The following is a 22,209-nucleotide window of genomic DNA, read 5'->3' as shown; positions in this document are numbered from 1 at the left end:
CCGCAGGCCTGGTCCGCCCGGGGCCACCTCACTGGGCCCCCGCGGTACCCAGGGCCGAGCCACGCAGATGCACACCCGCCCCCGCCCCCGCGAGCCACGGAACCAACACATCGCCAGTACCAGAGTGGCACCAGGGCGGCGTGAGCACCGCGGTGTGATACCACTGCCCTAATCAGCTTTCCTGGGACAGCAGGCAGAAGTCTATTCACAGACACAGCCTGTGAGAAATGTCTGCAGCCTCTGCCATGGTGTGAGCACAAAACTACCAGCGCCGAGCAGAGCAGAGCAGAGCCAGGAACGGCAAATGAGACGATGGAGAAAGGAGAGCCTTCCTGAAGTACAATTTCCTCAGTAATGAGACCTGGCAAGCTGAGGGCCACTCCTGGAGGACCTGGCTCTCACCAGAGCACGTGCGGGAAGGGCTGTTACAGGTCAACCTTCTCGAAGCCTCGCTCAGCGCATTTCAGACGGCAGGCGTTACTGCCTAGTATACCTCCTCTGAAGCATAGGTGGCTGTACCTGTATGAACTGATGACATTTAAACAAGCCTGATAAAACTAATGTTCAGAAGTTGTGGTTTCACTAGGGCAGAATAGAACTAATTACAATGATTTGGGGTACGACTCCAACATGGACTTGGGAAAAAATTTAATGCAAATATTTAGCCACTGGAACATACAAATAAATATGCTCAGAATAGCTGAGGAAAAGAACCCAAATAAGAGTAACTGCCCAGTTCTCTTCAGTCCCAGATATTCCGCTTCCAAAATACTGATGATAAAATATACACAGCAACTATTAAGTAAAGAAGCTACAGAACATTCAACACAAAACGACCTAAAATAAAAATAAAACCAAGGACAAACCCTAATTATTTTATTTCTGTATATCAAGACTACAAACAGCATTTAAACACTTAATTTATTCTTCAAATTAAGAAATTATACATTTTGCTTCGATAACGGTCACGGTCTTGAAAGTGTCATTCAGTTCTCCCACATTTAGAAGTATATTGCTAATTCTGGCCAGTTCAACACGACAGCTCAGAGCTCCAGTGGCAGCGAAACACCAGCCGTGGGAGAGAAGTCGCGCACGGTCCAGAGTCCTCCGCGGCCCCAGCATCTGTGTCCACAGGTGATGCTCTGAAATGCTCTCCGCTTTTGGAGACTTGTGGAGACTGAAACCACCCAGGTCCTGATAAAGTGCCGAATCCCGAGAGGATCACCCAGGCCCCAGGCGCCTGGGCCGCCCGCCCCTCCTACACAGCAGCACCGATGGGGGGGCAGAGGGTGCGGGAGCGCGGCATCCCCGCACATCCAGGAGGACCGGCCCGCGGAGCCCGGGCCGCAGTGCAAAGGCGCAGGACCACTTTGGTTCAAGTGACTTGAGACGGCGCTGCAGGGTCTCCTCTCCCCGAGCCCTCGTGGGTCACACACGCCGCAGGGACTGGACCGGGACCCCCTCCCCTGAAAGCTCTCCAGGCACAAGGTGGAGACAGAAATGGAAACAGAAGGAAGTTCCCGCCTCACACACACCCCCACACAGTAACGTCCGAACCATCAAGATGCAGGTCAGCGGCAGGCCGGAAACAAGCATGCTAGTCCCGTTTTGGGGAAATGGCTTAAAAAACACAAATAAAATATTACCATTGTTATCTACTTTCCAAACCTAACCACTCTGGGAAAAGGCAGCAGGGGGGGAAAAAAAAAAGCCTTTAGTTTTACCAATTAGGCCTGTAAACAATTCAACCACACAAGAAGCAGCGGCCCCCAGAGCAAGCCTCTCCGCCCTCAGGCCTGTCTCTCTGCAGACCCAGAGCTGGGCCGAGCCACAAGCAGCGCCTCTGCCAGGAGCCCGGGCCGCGCTCGGTTCCACCAGCAAAGCCAAAGCTTCATCTTTGGTTAATTTCACTGAGTTGCCACCAGTCTTAAAACTGTGCTCTTCTTGGCAAAATTACTAAGTTAGCCACGTGGCACATAACATTTGTTATTTTAAGTTATTTGAAAAGCAACGCCCATCTAAATACGAGAGCACAACTTAATAAATCATTTAAAAATGCAGGAAGAGGGGTGGCGGGGGAGGGACCCAGGAGAGCCAGGGGTCCAGCCTGGGCGCCCTGCTGGCCGGAGGTGCCGCGCAGAGGCCCTGGCCTTCGCCGTCAAGGGTGGGCCGCGGCCGCGCCGGTTCAGCTCAGCTCAGCTCGAAGCCCGCGGCGCACTCGATGGCGTAGAGCAGCTTGCTCCGCAGCAGTGCCTCGTCCTGGAACTCGGGGAGCTTCAGCAGGTTCATGCAGGTGCTGGCCGTGGGCAGCCGCTCCAGGTCGGAGCCCCCGTTGTGAATGCAGAACGCGGGGTACAGCTCCTGGAAGACAGCGGGTGTGCAGGAGAAGGTTAACAAGCACGGCCTGAAATGAGCTTTCCAGACTCGTACACGAAAGCTGCCGCCCCTAGTCACCTTTCCCCAAAAGGACACTCGCTCTTGCACTGCGCTCAAGACTCAGCTCTAAATTTCTACCAAATACTGTACCCTGGGCTCCACGCATAAAAAGGGATAAAGAATAGCATTAATTCATGGGAGACATAGCCTTGTCAGTGAACAGGGTCTCTAAAGCTTTTATTTTTTAGTCTTTTAAAAATGTGTTTAAAATTCAGAAAGGTACAAGGGTGAAGAGCTGAAGATATAAACCTCTGCTTATACCAAACCACAGGAAGGGCAGAAGCCCGTCTTCTCCAAATGAACCACACTGTGTGGATCAGGCTCAGGGGCCACGTGGATGCAGCAACAGTGAACGTAAAACAATTTCAATCCAGGAGAGAAAAAGGCAATCTCTAAATATCGAAAGCAAAATGAAACAAATAAACCTACTTATTGGTGGCTTAATCACACAGAGAGGAATATTTCCAGTGTTTTAGAATTGCAAAGAAATCTTACAACGGTTTTGTCACAGTAAATTATTGGTATTGTTCTAAAACCACTGTAGTATGATGTATAACTGTTCTATAAGTATTTTTTATGGCTATTAATTTTTAATTAATTAATTTTTGGGGCTGTGTTGGGTCTTTGTTGCTGTGCGTGGGCTTTCTCTAGTTGCGGTGAGCAGGGGCTACTCTTCGTTGCAGTGCGCGGGCTTCTCATTGCGGTGGCTTCTCTTGTTGTGGAGCACGGGCTCTAGGTGCGTGGGCTTCAGTAGTTGTGGCATGTGGGCTTCAGCAGTTGTGGCATGCGGCTCCAGTAGCTGTGGCTCGCGGGCTCTAGAGCGCAGGCTCAGTAGTTGTGGCGCACGGGCTTAGCTGCTCCGTGGCATGTGGGATCTTCTCGGACCAGGGCTCAAACCCGTGTCCCCTGCACTGGCAGGCAGATTCTTAACCACTGTGCCACCGGGAAGCCCCACTGTTATGTAAGTATTAGAGACAACTATAACTTAGAGCAGGGCCCTAGAACTTATCAGAGGAAGCAAATGAACTAACAGGAGCCACGGTTTTCATAGGCAGAGAGACCCCAATATAAAAATCAAAGGGGTAGAAACCTTATACGCCTAAATTTCAATTTGAAATAGCAGTTTGAACTTGTGATGAATTTTTCTCTTGGGGACAAAAGAACTCCCATTTCCTAGCTCTGTCCACTGAAAAGGCCTGGACACAATGACCACCTGTGACAATGAACAGATCAAGTGCCTGGGTTTTGGTCTCTACCAACCTATTCTCGAAGAAAGGAAACAGAGCTTCTTGGGAAAACATCCGATTCCAGACGTGGGCCAGGAAATGTACGTGACAAGTGTTACTATCGTCTCATACCAGAAAGCAAGAAAGTGACGCAAAGCAACCTGGGACCCTGGAGCCCACCTGGAGGCCCTCGCCCGCCCACGGATGGGGCACTATCAAAGAGCGACTGCAACGGACTGAAACACATCAAATGTGAAAAGTTCATAATGATAAGAAAGGAACCAAAATGTACTTCAGAAGATGCCAGTTATCCCCCTCAATGTTCTGATAACTTGTAAATGAGGAATAATCAAGAGTTCCTTGATTATTGTATCCTGGCTGTACAAACAGTCCTCAGGGTAACCAAAGAGCTGATGAGAAAATATAAAGTTTTTCGTAATAGAGAAATCGGCTAAGAAAGGAAGAAACGATACAACTGGAAGATGGCTGCTTTCAAGCACAGCAAAGAATGGATCTAGGCAGCGACCGCAGCTCTGTGACCGCTCAGCCCCTCAGACGCCCAGATGCGGAAAGCCAGGACGCTGGAAACAGACGGAGCCGCGCTGCAGAGACGACTCAAGACCACGAGGTCTGATGCTGGAGCCAGAGGACGTGAGCATCACGACAGCGTCTGTGCAGCCTTACTGCCAAAGGGAACATTCACATCTAGAATCCGGTGAAACCTCTAGCGACCAGTTTACAAGACACGCAAAGAAGCAACCCAGCTCCCCCACTGACTGGACCACAGGCAGAGTTGAGGAGGGCGGGGCCTGCAGGCCAGAAAAGGCTAGAGAGACGCCCGGGCAGACGCAGCGTCTGGACTGCAGCTTGTCCGCAGCACCAGCACGGATGGCGTCGGGCATCCGCTGTCATTTGTTAGACATAATAATGACGTTCTGGCTATTTTTTTCAGCTATAGTGTAAAAATGCCCCCAGCTGCCCAGTTCCCACCCCATGAGCAGCAATGTTGTGGGTGTCTTGAGGACCTTCCACAGAGACAAGAGTGTTTTCTCCCTCGTCCACCTAACAAGCATAAGGCGCTAGCACATTATAGACGCCGTCTGCCCCTCGACGGTTTTCCATCTGATAATGCGTCTCTGTGGCCTTCCCACACCAAGCTGGTCTCCCCAGCTTCTCTGTAGCTGCACGGGGCCCAGTGGAAAAGTTTCCACTTTTTCCAAACAATGATGCAATAAGTAACCACGTCCTCAAGTCATTTTACATTGGGCAAAAGTATCTGCAGGCTGAACTCCTAGACACTGTTCCAGACTGAACACACCAGGTCCTTTGATGGTTACAGATAACCAGTGACTCTCTCTGTGATACATGAACATCATTAGATACAAGATGTGATGTATACATTCCCTTCCAGCAGGAGCACAATGCAGTGGGGACTGTCTTTACCCAGACAGCCTCAGTCTGCTAGCTCTTGGGCCTGTGTGCTCTCGCCTTTCCACTGCTGCAGGGTTTCAGAAGCCTGGCTAGTTAAACTTCTCTGCCAAACGTACACAGAAAATGGTGACAGAAGAGCAAAACGGCAGCCCAGCTGGTGCCTGGGGAGGAGTGAGAACCAGGACGGTGGGCCTGGTCGGCGCCCGTTACACTAGCACGCTCCCTCCTTAGAGCTGTGACAGGAGCGCAAACGCTTCAAATGCCACTGCAGAGGCGAGTCTATTCAGTGGTCTCTGCGGACACTGGCTCCAAATCCTCCTCTTGTGGGTGTAACCTGGTAACTCTGTGGGGACAGCCTGGCAGGAAGCAGCAGGAACTCACACACATTCACATCCTTCACCACGGCCTCTACTTCTAGGAGCGGATCCTAATAATCAGAGATGCAGACGATTTAGGTACAAGGATGCTGACGGCACTATAGGAAGGAACAGTTGTAAACAACTAATAAAAAAAATAGTACGTAAATTGTGGTAGACTCACATGATGGGACATTATGAAGTTTATTAAAAATATTTCAAAGACTATTTAATATGTGGAAAAATGATCCTGATGTAATGTTGAGTGAAAAAAGTAGCCTGTAAAACTGAACACGATACAGCTTAAGTTATATTTTAAAATCATATCTATCTGCATAAACACATGCCCATATATATATATATAGATAGATAGATAGATAGATAGATACAAACACACATTCACGTACAAACACGATAATGGTTAGAATGGGAGTAATTATAGGTATTTTTTTTCTTCTTTATAAACCACAACTTCCAGTTTTCTATAATGAAAACATTAATTTTGTTACAAGGAAAAAAAAGAATAGCATAAAAAATAATTACCTACTAACCACTGTAGAGGAAAAGAAAGAACAAAACAGGAGTGCAGCTCCTGCCCTGACTGGGACCCCGAGCACGTGGCACATCAGCCCACGACAGGTGCCCAAACGGCCGAAACTGCATTTCAACTGGATCTTGTTTCATCTACATGTTGAATTTAGCACATAGTTTATGACGTGGGCAAAACCGAGCAGCAGAGCACAGCCACCAATTGCTGACTCCAGAGACTTACATGCTTCTTATCATCAGTCCTCACGTGGCTCTCTACCGGCAAACAAAAACTTCATTTAAACAATCCCTGTGGGGGCTCCCCTGGTGGCGCAGTGGTTAAGAATCCATCTGCCAACGCAGGGGACACGGGTTCGAGCCCTGGTCTGGGAGGATCCCACATGCCGCAGAGCAACTAAGCCCGTGCGCCAGAACTACGGAGCCTGCGTGCCACAAATACTGAAGCCCACGTGCCACATCTACTGAAGCCCGCACGCCTAGAGCCCGTGCTCTGCAACAAGGGAAGCCACCGCAATGAGAAGCCCGCGCACCGCAACGAAGAGTAGCCCCCACTCGCCGCAACTAGAGAAAGCCCGTGCGCAGCAACGAAGACCCAATGCAGGCGAAAAAAACCAAAGAAACAAAAACTGTGGCATGTTAATATGTGCTAAAACCCACTGTCTTTACCCCTAATTATAGTTTATGTGCCACTTTATTTTTAAAATAAATTTATTAATTTAATTAATTTATTTTTGGTTGCGTTGGGTCTTCGTTGCTGCACGCGGGCTTTCTCTAGTTGCCGTGAGCGGGGGCTACTCTTCATTGCGGTGCGTGGGCTTCTCATTGCGGTCGGTGGCTTCTCTTGTTGCAGAGTGTGGGCTCTAGGTGCGCGGGCTTCAGTAGTTGTGGCACGTGGGCTCAGGAGTTGTGGCTTGCAGGCTCTAGAGCACAGGCTCAGTAGTTGTGGTGCACAGGCTTAGTTGCTCCGCGGCACGTGGGATCTTCCCGGACCAGGCCTTGAACCCAGGTCCCCTTCACTGGCAGGTGGATTCTTAACCACTGCACCACCAGGGAAGCCCCTGTGTGCCACTTTAAATGTCTCATAAAAAAGTTAGAAACGGAACCAAAAGAGAAACAGAAATAACATTTATTACATTGATTATTTAGCATTCTGAGTACATTGAGGGCAACAATTTTCTCAAATGCTTGAATATACTAAAATAAAAACATCACACTTTTGAAACAGAAAAGGGTCTCTGAAGGCAGGGTCAATAAGTACTGGGTAAATGGATAAATGATTGGTAAATGGAAAGTTTGAAATATATTTTGCAGTTAAATGACACATTTTACTGTTTCTATCATAATGCTAGTTGAATTTCCTATTTGGTGTCTCAAAGTTTAAAAAAATATGAAGTTCTTTGTTGAAATCTGAGTCAAGGGTACCATTCTGTGCATAACTAAACAGAGCACAACGGGAATTTGCGTTAATTCAGAGTGAGAGAAATCATCAATTTATTATGTGGCCTGATGGCAACGTAACAATTTTCTACAGCACTTTAATGATTTTTTTTGTCTGTAACAATCACATTCCTTAAACATATTAAACTTGAATTAGCTTTAGCAGATGCTACTCTTCTCCAGTAACCTGGCAATAAGGAGTTTCTTTCAAATCTGAATCCTGTCAGCCCTTTCAGCGCACATGAGCTGACTGAAAAGCATAAATATTATGGTGATTTCTCCAAATCTGGAGTCTAATGACAACCACAAAAGCATTTGAAAACTCTTAAATAAATTTCGCATTTAAAATGTTTTAGATCATTGAAAAAAATGTGAAACAGGAAGGCTGTCTCATGGCTTCCAAAAAATTATTTTTCATGGTATAATGGTAACTCAGTTACGATTATATGGGATCATCAGCAGAGAACCAGAGAATTTTCACTATAATTCTACTTGGGATTTTGAAAGTTAATATAAGTCCCTCAACTTTTCCTGTCCTCCAAACCTGTAATACGTCTACTGGCTCTTCCACTGGCTGCCAGAATGTCTAGAACCTTCCAGCAAAACTCCTAATTTTTACTGAAGCAAAAACCACGGGCTTTAACTAATTAACCTGGAGCTGGCAGAAATCTCTAGGTCTTCCACTCAATTTTTTGATGGAGTAGGTCCCTCCAAACTTCCCTTCTTGAAACTAGATGCTTAGTTTTCTTACTTCTAGGTTTGGTGTGGTTTTGAAACTGGAAGAAACTGTAAGCTTTGTCTCTCATAATAAATTTTACTGACAAAATTACCTAATCATATTAGAATCTTATTATATAAGAATTTAATTCATATGACTGTTCAGATGGACAATACTAACTGTTCCGGCGGGAAACCTTCCATATTAGCGCCATTTATTCGCGCCACTGCACTTTCCATCTGCCTTCTTCCTGCTCTTTAGATCCTACATGGCCAGGTTTCCAGACTTCACTACAAGCCCAAGAGGAACCAAAAAGCGGAGACATGTTTCTTTCACGTTGTTGCCCAATTTTCATAGAGCCATAGAGGCCAACTTTCATATCTGGTTCTGCAGGCCAGGGCTTAAACCCACGAAGCAGATCCATCTATTTCTTTGGGAGAAGGGGGGATTATACACCAAGCTAGCAGCTTCACTAAATCTTCCTGAATCACTTTGTTTAGGTGTGTCACTTGTACACAGTTTTTTCTGACTCAGTCTGAGTGTTCTTCTTCTAATGAATGAATTTATTCTGTGCGCGTTCCCTGTCGTGGCAGTTCGGCTTGCTCTCAGTTCTGTTTTCTGCTCTATGACTGCCCACGTTAGCTTTGTTTTCTATTATCTGGTAAATAGAGTTGGTTTGGCTGTCTTGTTTTGCATGCTTATTTCTCCGTCTGAGAGTCTGGAAGACGGAGAAGGGATTTTAGTTCTGCTACATCAGTGAATAATATTATTCAGTAATTGTTTATATTCATTGCCCCTGAAATAGTCAGCGACTCACCTCCTACGAAAAACAGAATCACTGCACTTATGCCACACCCCTTTCCCCACTTCTCTACTTTACTGCTCTAGTTCTGATGGCACTTTTGGGGATGCTGTATTAAGCTACTGATGTCAATTTATAAAACACCTTAACTGAGGTGTAATTTACATACTGTAATATTTGCCCACTTAAATGTACAATTTAAATCCAACTTCAGAGCTTCCCTGGTGGTGCAGTGGTTAAGAATCCTCCTGCCAATGCAGGGGACACGGGTTCGAGCCCTGGTCTGGGAAGATCCCACATGCCGCGGAGCAACTAAGCCCGTACACCACAACTACTGAGACTGTGCTCCACAGCCCGTGAGCCACAACTACTGAAGCCCGCGAGCCACAACTACTGAAGCCTGCGCACCTAGAGCCCGTGCTCCGCAACAAGAGAAGCCACCGCAGTGAGAAGCCCGCGCACCGCAACGAAGAGTAGTCCCTGCTCGCCGCAACTAGAGAAAGCCCGCGCACAGCAACAGAGACCCAATGCAGCCAAAAATAAATTTATATATTAAAAAAAAATGAATCCAACTTCAGAATGTTGCCATTTTCCCCCAAAGTTCCCCATTTCCACCCCTTTAAAGCCATTTCATGTAAAAGGAATCACACAGTCTGTAGTCTATTGTCTGAGTCCTTTCACTCAGCACAATGTTTTCAATGCTCACACACGTGGTAGTCCGTATCAGCAATCCATTCTCTTTAATTTCTGAATCTATCCCGTTGCCCAGAGAGACTACATTCTGTTTATCCATGACCAGTTTATGGACATTTGGACTGTTTCAGTTTTTGGTCATTATCAGTAATATTGCTCTGAGCGATCCCGTGAGAACTGTGTGAACACACGTGAGTCCACTCGTTCCCAGGAGTGGAACTGCTCCACTGTACTGAGGGACATTCTCGGATAACATGCCAGGACCCGCTGAAAATGTTCAACAAAGACTGGAGGAAACCGGCTAGTAAACAGTGTGCAGCCTCGGACTGGACTGCAGACCAGGGAAGTCGAGTCCACGGAGGACGGCGGGACGGCTGGGCCGCTGCAGGTGCTCTGGACACCGAGGGGCAGGCAGAAACAGGAGGGCTGAGCCCCCTCCTTGAGTGGACTCGGGGTCTGGGCGAGGCCGGAGAATGTTTTCACTCCAACAAGGTCTCAGGTGGTGCTGAAGCTGCTGGTCTCAGGACCACACTCTGAAGCAGAGGCTCAGAGAAGCTCAGTACGTCACTGGGCAGTCCTTACTTTTGATCACTTAACTGTGTCTGTGTAAGAGAGCACTGAGGTGGTAGGAAACATGTGTAAGAAACATGTCTTCAACTTCTACTCCCAAATGATTCAGAAAGAAATATATGTATATCATAGAGAGAATGATAAAACAAATGTGGCAAAATGTTAACGATGGGTCAAAGTGGGTTAATAAGTTCTTTGTTCAATTCTTGCAACTTTTCTATACATTTTAAATAATTTCAAAGTAAGAAGTTGAAGAAAAGAACAACCAATACATAACTCAGTGTCCAATGCAAGGTTATTGGAAAGGGAATGCCAATCCATTAGGTTTCACAAGCAGACGCATATACAATGCTACCTAACTTGGTATTATTTTATGTTATATATACCACTGTGTGCCTCTTTGAACTATTAAATATAGCTTTATTTCTTTTACTATTAATAAGAAAAACGTAAATTGTCCCATGACCAATTTTATTTTATCTTTTTTTTTTTTAAAGGTTTTTTTGATGCGGACCATTTTTTAAAGTCTTTATTGAATTTGTTACAACATTGCTTGTTTTACGCTTTGGTTTTTTGGCCGCGAGGCATGTGGGATCTTAGCTCCCCAACCAGGGATCAAGCAAGCAGGGGCTACTCTTCGCTGCGGTGCGCGGGCTTCTCACTGCGGTGGCTTCTCTTGTTGCAGAGCGCGGGCTCTAGGCTCACGGGCTTGGCTGCTATGCGGCATGTGGGATCTTCCTGGACCAGGGCTCGAACCTGTGTCCCTTGCATTGGCAGGCAGATTCTAAAACCACTGCACCACCAGGGAAGCCCTATTTTATCTTTTTTATAAATTTATTATTTTTGGCTGCGTTGGGTCTTTGTTGCTGCGCGTGGCCTTTCTTTAGTTGTGGCGAGCAGGGGCTACTCTTCACCGCGGTGCGTGGGCTTCTCATTGTGGTGGCTTCTCTTGTTGCTGAGCACGGGCTCTAGGCACACAGGCTCAGTAGCTGTGGCTCGCGGGCTCTAGAGCGCAGGCTCAGTAGTTGTGGCTCACGGGCTTAGCTGCTCCGTGGCATGTGGGATCTTCCCAGACCAGGGCTCGAACCCATATCCCCTGCACTGGCAGGCAGATTCTTAACCACTGCGCCACCAGGGAAGCCCCCCATGACCAATTTTAATTGCTAAAAATATTAAGCCAGTTTATAGGAGATCAACATGAATTACCAGAAACGACACAGTAAGGCCAGGTAACATGAAATAAGTAACAGTGAGCAACTAGGAAAAAATATACTACTGCTCACGCCATCATTCTTCCCAAACACCCGCCGTCAACATTCGTAGCCGTCAACATTCGTAGCCTGTGTTTTCTTCAGTTCGGAAGTGAAACCAGCCTGAGCCGCACGGACGCGTGATACTAATCACGTCACAGTGCGCCCGCCCGGCTGCAGCAGCTCTTCGCTTTTAACCCCCAACACACTGACAACCCTCACAGCAATAGGTCGACGCTGTGAACGCAGGGAAAAAAAACCCAAATAAAACCAGCACCAGGATACACAGATAATAACCAATCCTTCAGTGATGGAGCTGAAATACTCAGTTAATGAGGCTAAAAACATAGTACCGAAATAATAAACCGGGTGTTTTGACACACTGTCAACGCTATTCTCTGAAAACAATGTGTGCGCACTACTTCGTTCAGCCCCACCTGCTACCCCGCTGGCTTTCTTAGTTACAAGCTGGTGTTTAAAGTCCCGGCGAGCTTGCGTACCTTAAACCCCAGGAGAGGGGGGCGGGAACAGCTTGTCACGAACTTGAGCAGTTTGCGCTTTTCCTCATCCGTGAAGCCTTCCACGACTCTCCAGAAGACTCTGATCACGGGGTGATCAGCAGAATAACCGCCTATGACAAAAGGAACAGACGTCTGTATTAAAAACGAGGTAAGTGCAGAAGCAAGATTCTCCTAAAGGCACCAGAGGAACAAACTTTTAAGAGTGATTCCTTTTCGCCGTGCCTGTCCAGTGATGAACAGTCTTTTCTTCTTTCAGCTCACGGCTGAAAGCCAACTCTAGAGAAACACCTTTATTCTGTCCTGGTAGATGACGGGCAAGTACACAGCAGGGAGAGAAGCTTCAGAAGGTAGAGTACCAAAGGCCAGAATGAGGAACAAACACCCTGCAGCTACAAGATGAACCCTAGCAGCAAAAGATGCTGCAAAGGGGTCTGAGTTTTAAGAACTCTGCTAGGGGTCAAAAATCAGCCTCTGTTGAGTAGCAAACCCTAAATAACAAAGGATTTACATGATGGTCACACATCTAGAAATAGCAGAAACACTGGGATTTTTATTTTTAATGGAGCTAGTTACTTTGCCAACACATCTTAGTATCTAAATTTGTTTTATCACCCATCCTTCCGACAACAAGGTAGAGACCGTGGTTACCAACCCACCCCAGCACTCAATTAGACCACTGTTCTGAAGTGGGATATCTGCTACCTACAGCTTTTAATCTAGTTAAGTGCTTCCTAAAACGGAAATAATTGCTATATGTTGTTCCCTCATTGTTAATATACTACAGAAATACCATCAATAAAATATCTTAAGTGCATTAATTGGCACCGAAATGAACATGGTAATATTTTAAAGCTATTTACTAGAATAGGAATAGCTAGGATCATTAAAGGCATACGCTTTCAGTGAAGACAGGATAACGCAAAGAGGCCAAGACCACTTCCTTGGCAAGGAAAGCCTGGATTGATTTCATTCTTTTCAACAGAAGACTTGACAGTGAGGACAGTGTGACCTTAGGTATTACCTGCCTTTACAGAAATATTAGAGTTCAAATTTAGAGCAATACAAATTAATTACAGAAAGGGGAGACACAGGCACACATTTATATACATATAAATATACACACATGGATATACGTAATTTACTTTAGTAAATTTATAGTTCTGAAACCATCACCACAATCCAGTTTTAAAACATATCCATTCCTCCAAAGACCCCCATGTCCACCCCACAGACAACCATGATCTGGTCTCTCAGTGTGCTCTTAAAGATGTTTCACTAAACGAAATTACACTCACGATACTGTGCAACTTTCACTACGATCCACTTCCAAAACCTTTTCAAAATTTACCTTGGAGGAAAGGTTGGGAAACAGCACTCCACAGAACAGAGGAGTATGGATAGGTTTCTTTTTAAAATTGTCGTAAAACATGTAACATAAAATTCACCATTTAAACCATTTTCAGGTGTTTAATCCAAGTGTGTTAATTACATTCACATTGTTGTGCAACCATCGCTGCTGTTTCCAACCCAAACGTTTTCATCACCCCAAGCAGACACTCCTATAACCACTAAGCAGTAACTTCCTGTGCCCCCTCCCCAGCCCCTGGTAACCTCTCATCTACTTTCAGTGACTAGGAATTTGCCACTTCCAGGTATTTCACAGAAGTTGAATCATACAGTATCTGTCTTTTGTGTCTGGCTTATTTCACTTAGCATGTTTCCAAGATTCATCCACGTTGTAGCGTGCATTTGAACGTCATTCCTTTTTAAGACTTCATAATATTCCCATTGTATGTCTACAACACATTCGTTTATCCATCACCTGTAGGTGGACACTGGGGTTGTTTCCACCTTTTGGCTCCTGTGAACAATGTTGCATGAGCACAGGTGTTTCAGTCCTTGCCTCCAATCCCTCTGGATATAGACCTAGGCGTAGAATTGCTGGATTATTATTTTTTTTAATATTTATTTATTTGTTTGGCTGTGTCGGGTTTTAGTTGCAGCACGTGGGATCTTCACTGCGACACGTGGGATCTTTTAGTGTGGTGCACGGGCTCTAGAGTGTGCGGGCTTAGTAGCTGCGCCACGCAGACTCTCTAGCTGTGGTGTGAGGCATGTGGGATCTTAGTTCCCCGACCACGGATTGAACCCACGTCTCCTGCATCGGAAGGCGGATTCTTTTTTTTTTTTTTTTTCCGGTACGCGGGCCTCTCACTGTTGTGGCCCCTCCCGTTGCGGAGCACAGGCTCTGGACGAGCAGGCTCAGCGGCCATGGCTCACGGGCCCAGGCGCTCCGCGGCATGTGGGATCTTCCCGCACCGGGGGGAACCCGTGTCCCCTGCATCGGCAGGCGGACTCTCAACCACTGCGCCACCAGGAAAGCCCGGAAGGCGGATTCTTAACCACGGGATCACCAGGGAAGTCCTGAATTGCTGGATTATATAGTAATTCTATGTTGAGCTTTTTGGGGAACCACCAAACCATTTTCCATGTTGGCTACTTTACATTCCCACAAGCAGTGAATGAGGGTTCCAATTTCTCCACATCCTTGCCAACACTTGTTATTTTCTGTGTGTGTGTGTGTGTGTGTAATAAGAGCCATCCTAAGAGATGTGAATACATCTCCCTCTGGGCTGGTTTACATTTCCGTAGTGGTTAGTGACGCTGAGCATCTTTCTGAGCGTACTGGCCATGTGTAATACCTTCTTTGGCGAAATGTCTATTCAAGCACTCTGCCCGTCGTTGAACCGGCTTGTCTTCTTGTTGAGTTGTAAGGGTTCTTTACACATTCTGGATACCAGACCCTCATCAGACATATGATTTGCAAATACCTTCTCCCATTCTGAAGGCTGTCTTTTCACTTTCTTAATAACGTTCTTGGATGCACAAAGCCTGTAATTTTGATCAGGTCCAATTTATTTACTTTTTTCTGTGCTCCTGCTTTCGGTGTCGTATCTAAGAACCCGCTGCCGAATCCAAGGCCATGAAGATTTATCCCGGTTCTCCTAAGAGTTTATGGTTTTAGGTATTACATTAAAGTTCTTGATCCATTTTGAGTTAATTTTTGCATATGGTGTGTGTGGGGGGTACAGCCTCATTCTTTTGCAAAAATCCAGTTGTTCCACAATTAACTTTTCATATAACTGTAAACTTTTCCAAAGAGGTTCTACCATTTTAACACTGCCACCAGGGAAGAGGGTTCAAATTTCTTCACATACTAACACTTAGCATTGTCTTCTTTGAGAACAGTCATTCTAGTGGGTATGTAGTGGTATCTCATCAGAATTTAACTTGCGTTTCCCTAACAATTAATGGTGTTAAAACAACTGTTCATGTGCTTATTTGCTTACCAGACATTCTTATATAACTTCTTAAGTGGAACACTTTATTTTCTGCCCATGTTCTAAAATTCAGTTGTTTATATTATTGAGTTGCAAAACTTCTTTATATACTGTGGACATAAGCCATTATTAGATATATTACTTGGAAATATTTTCTCTTAACCTCTGGCTTGTTTTTTCACTTTTTTAACGGTATCTTTTGAAGCGCAACATCTTTAATTTTGAGAAAGTCCAAATTTCTATCAATTTCTTTTTTCTGGATCATGCTTTTGCTGTACAGCTAAACACTCTGCCTAGTCCAGAAGTCACGAAGGTTTTCTCCTATATGTTCTTCTAGAAGTTTTACGGTTTCGGCTTTTACCTACAGGTCTCTGATCCTGTTGAATTCATTTCTGCGTACGGTGTGAGGTCAAGGTCTAAATTCATTCCTTTCCACGTACCACTGAACTGTCAAAGATCATTAGCTGTGACTCTGAGGATTTGTTTCTGGCTCCCAACTACGTTCCACTGATCGATGTGTCTATCCCTGTGCCAGTCCCACGGCGTCTCAGTTGCTGTGGTTTACAGTAAGCTTTGAATCAGGGTGATGATCCTTCAACTTTGCTTCTATGTTTCGGCTGCTTTAGGTCCTTCACATTTCCATATAAATTTTAAAACCAGTCTGCTGATGTTTACCAAAAACCCTGAAAATACCAGAATAACAGACTACGGTTAAGGAAAACAAACTGAAATAACAGTGGTTGTTTTAAGGATGATTTTTTTTTTTCCTTTCCACTGCTCCCAAGTATATAAAATAAAGTTTATGGGACTTCCCTGGTGGTCCAGTGCTTAAGACTCCACATTCCCACTGCACGGGGCACGGCTTTGATCCCTGGTTGGGGAACTAAGATCCCGCATGACACGCGGCACAGCCAAAAGAAAAAAAAAAAAAAAAAAAACCTCACAAACGCCCAAAGAGTACACCAATCCAACTCGGAACAACCTAGTTATGCTTTTGTTATTTCGTTAATGACTAATGTTGTTGAGCATCTTTTTATGTGCTTACTGGCCATTTATATGTCTTCTTTTTGGTTTTTCATTTTCTTGAAGAGTAAAAACTTTTAAGTTTAATTTAATCAAAAGTAAATATTTTGATGAGGTTCAGTTTTTAGGTTTTTCTGTTTTTTGGTCTAGCACTGTTTTTCAAAGCAGACTGGAAGCAACCCAGTGGCCATAAGAAGAGGCTTAATAAGGTAAGTGGTGAAGAGAAAAAAGCAGGCTGCAGAATAGTGTATACAAACAAGGAAAATAAGAATGAAATTTGTATTTATATGTAAATATGTAAAGACACCAAGAACAGTGGTTACTCCTGGTGGGGACGGGCAGGGGAGGAATGGGATGGTGAGAAATGAGACAGGAAGAGGAGTTCACTGTAACCCCATACAGCCTGGGTTTTAAATCATGAATGAATTACCCATGTAAAAAAGCATGTTAGAAATTACTTTGGAAACATGACCATCTGTAACATTTCCAGGGATGGATAACTAGTAGTGATAACATACCTGAATAGTTTGTAAAGGATTTTAAGTCCTCCAGACTTATGGGAACTTGTGCACCAGAAATTAATACCTGAAAAAAAAAGTTCAGGTTATAAAACTGGAGGCAGATTTTAAGAAGGCCTTTCACATCAGGAAACACCCGTGTCCCCAGGTGCAAGAAGTGGACCTGGATCTCCTGCTGGTCGAACATCCGTAGCCACTCCAGGCTCACCACGTTGGCCAGGCCCTGCCGGAACGCCAGGCAGTGCTGGCGGATCTGCCTGTTCAGCCGATAGTCGGCCACCAGGTGGATGTACGCAATCCGGTTGGCACTGCTCACCGGGATATCTTTTCCACCGAATTTTAGTTCAACCACCTGTGAATATGAAAATAAGAGTCAAAAACTTCTCAAAGTATAGGGTAAAACAAGAGTAAGAACAACTGTTTCAAGGGAACTTGACTGTGTTGCTCTGTACACGACAATCTTAGTGAAAACCAGCACATGTGGCCTTACAGATGGAAGAGTCCTCTGATGGGACCCTCCAAAGCTTGGCATCTTATTCTGTCTTTAAGATCACTAACCACCCCGGCTTTCTCCAAAGTACCAAGGAATGATGCTACAATGTAATCATGGCAATTCCATTAGAAAAATAATAATGAGAAATCACACAGGGCAATAAAAAAAATTAAACAAAAAAGAAATCACAAAGTGCAAATATATGAACCGAATGATCAGCACGAGTCAGAAGGGATTCATTTTGGAGAAAACGCAGCTTAAGGAATTAAGGTTGTAGTAAAATGAGTATTCTTACTTGCACATATAGGTAGCATATATTTCTCTGTTTCCATATTACTACCATAAAGTACTTTGAATATGATATAAAGGGTAGTGGTAATCACTAGAAATAACTCCATTTCTCATGTATCTGCAAGCATTAGAAAGAACTTCTTTATCACTGTGTAACGACACTCAGAAAATCGCAGGGTCAGGAACCCCTGGGAAGCATCCCTGGAGCGTTGGGGGGAATGAGCCGCAGCGGAGATGGGGAACTCGGACTCGGGTGCCCCACACCTCACTTCACTGTGTGCCACAGAGAAGTCACCTGGCCCTGAACTCTGTGACACGGTGACACTTGCTTTGTCCATCCTGGAACTGTGACTATGTAAACTCACATAAGCAAAGCTGACTAGACAAAACTCAACAGACAGCTACAAATATGTAAGCCTAATTTACCAGAGTAGACTTCAGAATCCTCGTTTACTAGTGCTTAGACAAAAGAAATGCATTCTCAATGCGTGTGGATGAGGTAATGTATGCCAAGTATAAAGAAATATAAATACATCCGAAATAGTGAACAAAGACATTCCAGAGTGGAGGAGTTATTCAGTAAGGGGACTGCTGCCAGTGGAAACTGGGTAACATTCAAAACAGGCTCAATACGCCCAGTAAGTAGAGGGCAAACTTGGGGGGTAAAGGCAGAGGAATGCTTAGATTATGGACCATGGGAAAATGACTGATACCCTCCCCCCGCCGTGATTTCCTTCACAGCCTTTAGGCTCTTGGTAGTTATTATATTCCAAGTGCAACAAGGACACCCCCTCCCTCGGGGTGAGGCCATTTTACCCCAATTGTTCTGTCACTTTACAGAAAGGGCTATTTAAGAGCTGGTGATGGCTTTACTTAAATCATCCTCTGTCTGATGGTTACACAACCGTCTAGTGCTATCAAAGCTGTGCAGCTGTATCAGATGACGCTTCACTGCTCACTAATTCGCGTTCTCAGGGCTGGAACCGCCAGGTCCGAGGAGGGGCTCTGGGGCGAGGCCGCGCTGTCTCTTGTGCCGCTCTCCCGACAGGCCTCCCGTCACCCGAGCCACAGGAGCTGCGGTTCTGTTTCCACAGCTAAGACACCACCCCGCTTCCTTTAAGTGGATTAAAAGCAGATAATAAATGATGATGTACTGTGTGATCTGGAAGAAAAAGGACCCGTGAAGGTATCGTTTAAAGAGCTTCCAAAGCCCCTGTTACCTGAGTAATCAGACAGTACTGACATTTCTAGTAACTGTAAAGTGGTTACGCTGGTAATTTAAGCTCCTCTCTCAGGCTACACCTAAAAAGCTATGTATGTTTAAATCACGTCAAATCTGTCCTCAGAGTTCCGTTTTGAGGGGCATATTTAAATCTTTAAACACGGAATCTTTAAAGCAAGAGCTCTCCTCTCTGCCGCCCTGGACGTCTACACTTTACGGCCCTTGGGAGTGCACAGGCACCGCACCCTCTGCCCCCGCCCCCCGCAGCCGTCACTCAGCACAGGGGCTCACTTCATCCTCACGGCAGCTTATCCTCTTCTGAAGATGAGCACGGGGTCTGTGACTCGCCCAAGGTCACACAGCAAAGCAGCATAACCAGGGCTTTAGCCAGGCTCGCATGATTCAAGTTCAGTGCTCGTCCACAGAACAGACGATTATTTATGGATCCATCGTAAACCCTGAGCATTTCCTCAAGGGAGACACGTGCATAAGTTAGTAATCTAAAATCTCAGGTTCACTTCTGAGTAGGCTAACAAGCAGCCATACTGATTACACTAAAGAAAAAAGCTGGAGAGCAACATGTTATTTTAAAAGGGAGGATTCATTAACATAACCTGCCAGCATAACGAAGTATTTGCATGTTACATATCTTTAAATCGTGATGTTTTATAAACCTAAACCTGTATATGAGAACTAGGTTTTTACATATATTTCTACAGAAATCCATACGATCTCTCCCCAAATTAGGTACTTTACCAGTGACTTTAATTTTTCCAATTAGACTCTTTAGTATAATTATTCTTACGCATTATCATCTATAATCTCTCTACTCAGTGGGAATTTCTATGAATAATTGGAACATCCTGACTTCACACTTTTGCTTTTAACAGATTCCAGTATTATCAGTGGCGCTTTAATGGAACGCTTACATATGCGACATCTCACCATTACCGTCTATTTCAGAAGGAAAATGGGAAATACCCCCATTAGCAAAGGCCTCGGCGACGGCCCCAAAGCTTTTATTTCGTTTCTTCTAAGTTGTGCCACTAGGTGGAGCGAGGCAACAGCAGCATCACTGTCTGCATGTTGACATTTCCTTCGGACAATAATAAATCCCATCTCTAAAAAAAATCTCAGTTTTGCAGTGCTGAAATTTCAGCTCTATGAGATGGAAGAAGAGGTCAAAACAAAACAAGCAAATGAAATCTGGTTCTCAGCCCCTCATCCTTTTATCTCACAGCATCGATGCCAGTTCTCAAAGATGCCTAGGTGACCAAGCAGGAGGAAGGAAGAGGTCTCAGGAAGCACTATTTCCTTTATTCCTGTTTAGTCACCTATTTAGTCACCTATTTCTGAAACAGGGATTTAGTCACCTATTTCTGAATTTAGTCACCTATTTCTGAAACAGGGAGCTTTTTTTTTTTGTCGTACACGGGCCTCTCACTGCTGTGGCCTCTCCCGTTGCGGAGCACAGGCTCCGGATGCGCAGGCTCAGCGGCCATGGCGCTCGGGCCCAGCTGCTCCGCGGCCTGTGGGATCTTCCCGGACCGGGGCACGAACCCGTGTCCCCTGCATCGGCAGGCGGACTCTCAACCACCGCGCCACCAGGGAAGCCCTTGTGTACGCTTTTTGCTTCAGTTTTGGAAGACATCACGATGGAGGATAAACCACAGAACAGTTCTGTAGTCAAGGGGGGAAGCCAATGAAAAGATACCAAATCTTAGTTTTCCTGAGGGACTCCCGGTACTACAGCACAGCGCTGTGCACTATGCGTAGCACCACAGTGAAGCGGCACTTCACACCCGCTAGGAGGGCTATTATTAAAAAACAGAGAGAAAAGGAAGCGGAAAACAACAAGTGCAGACAAGTATGTGGAAAAATCGGAACCCTTGTGCACTGCTGGCAGGAATGTAAAATCATGTGAAAACAGTACAGAGGGTCCTCAAAAAGTTAAACACAGAACTGCCATGTGACCCAACAACTCCACTTTTAGGTATACACCCAAAACAACTGAAAACAGGGACCCCAAAAGGTATTTATACAGCAGCAGCCATGGCATCGTTATTCACGATAGCTGAAACAACTGTAATGCCCACCAACAGATGGATGAACAAGCGTGGCACGCCTAACAGTAGCACGTCATCCGTGGCACGCCTAACAATAGCATGTTCATCCTAACAACAGCGCGCCCATCCGTGCCGCGCCTAGCAACAGCGCGCCCGTCAGTCTGGAGAAGAAGAGACTCCGGAATGTCCCGCCTGCCCCACCCCTTGTCCGACTCGAATAAAATCTACTTAGTCCAAGACACTGACCCACAGAACGTAACTTTACAAATGAAAATTACGGTCAAACTGCTCTCGTTAAAAGCTTTTTCACTGCCTAACCAAACTGTGGTTCCTCTGAATTCTGGAACCACCTGACCCAGAGAACACCCAGGACCCGCCCTGACTCACAGAACCAGAACCTCAGCTTCCGCTGACAGGAGGCACAAGTGACTTATTATTAGTTTTCCTACCAGCTCCGAAACGCACCTGTTAGGCTCTCTTACCCCGAAACACCCCCAAATCAGCTAAATGAAACACCGGCTCTCTTCCTGAGCGTACGTTTAGCCTTCCTAAAGCCCAAGGCCCTAAACGGTTCTCCATGGACGACAGGATAAAGTCCAGACTTCTTGGCTCTGTCTACCTACCCTCCTCCAAGCCTGTGAAACTTCAGCCACTTCCAAATCCATCTGTTTACCTACCTGGTGACCCCTCATCACCCACCCAGAGCCTCTTCCGGGCAGCCCTCCCTGATCTACTTGGATGGGAGCACTCCTTTTGAGCTACTACTAACTACAGATCTCACAACGCAGATCATATCTGCCTCCAGTTAGAATGAGTGTGCGCTTACAGTTAAAGGCAATCTCCTCCGCACAGCCCACTGGCCGGCGCACAGAGCGCCACCAACCCCTCCTGAACGATGAAGGAGGGAAGAACAGGCATGGAGGCAAGCAGGCGACACCACAGGAAACACTCGAAGCCGCGTCGATCCAGACGGGGTCAGCGCTGCGCCACAGGGCTCAGTCACCCGTGGGGTCAGTGCGTGGTCCATGCGGCCTGGACTGGACACTACGGACCTGCTGGACACACAGATACTTCTAAGCTGGCAAAGCCGACAACCTTGGCAAGCCTGGACTAGAAACCAAGGAGTAACAGAAGCTTAGAGAAGCAAGTACTAAGTTTAAAAATAACAATACTTTCATAGTCAAAGTCCAACTACTAGATTCAGAAAAGATTATCAATCTACGTAAGAAGAGCAGAAAAGATGCATCTCTCCTGCGAAAGAGACAA

General features: G+C 45.7%; 1 protein-coding gene across 3 annotated transcripts in view; it reads right to left on the bottom strand.

The window, feature by feature from the left end:
• Positions 1–744: 744 nt before the first annotated feature.
• Positions 745–22,209, bottom strand: part of UBE3C (ubiquitin protein ligase E3C) — a 121,292-nt gene continuing 99,827 nt past the window's right edge. For all 3 annotated transcript variants that reach the window (XM_082845907.1, XM_082845908.1, XM_082845909.1), the window contains exons 20-23: positions 17,035–17,223; positions 16,872–16,938; positions 11,969–12,099; positions 745–2,361 (exon numbers count right to left, since the gene is read on the bottom strand). In XM_082845907.1, coding sequence (XP_082702033.1) covers positions 2,191–2,361; positions 11,969–12,099; positions 16,872–16,938; positions 17,035–17,223 — 558 coding nt within the window. In that variant the 3' untranslated portion in view covers positions 745–2,190. The remainder of the gene's footprint in view (positions 2,362–11,968; positions 12,100–16,871; positions 16,939–17,034; positions 17,224–22,209) is intronic.

The sequence above is a fragment of the Leucopleurus acutus genome, assembly GCF_964270905.1.
Source record: "Leucopleurus acutus genome assembly, chromosome: 9".
Classification (NCBI taxonomy): domain Eukaryota; kingdom Metazoa; phylum Chordata; class Mammalia; order Artiodactyla; family Delphinidae; genus Leucopleurus; species Leucopleurus acutus.
Note: the sequence above shows the minus strand (reverse complement) of the source record. Positions and strands in the feature narration are given on the sequence as shown.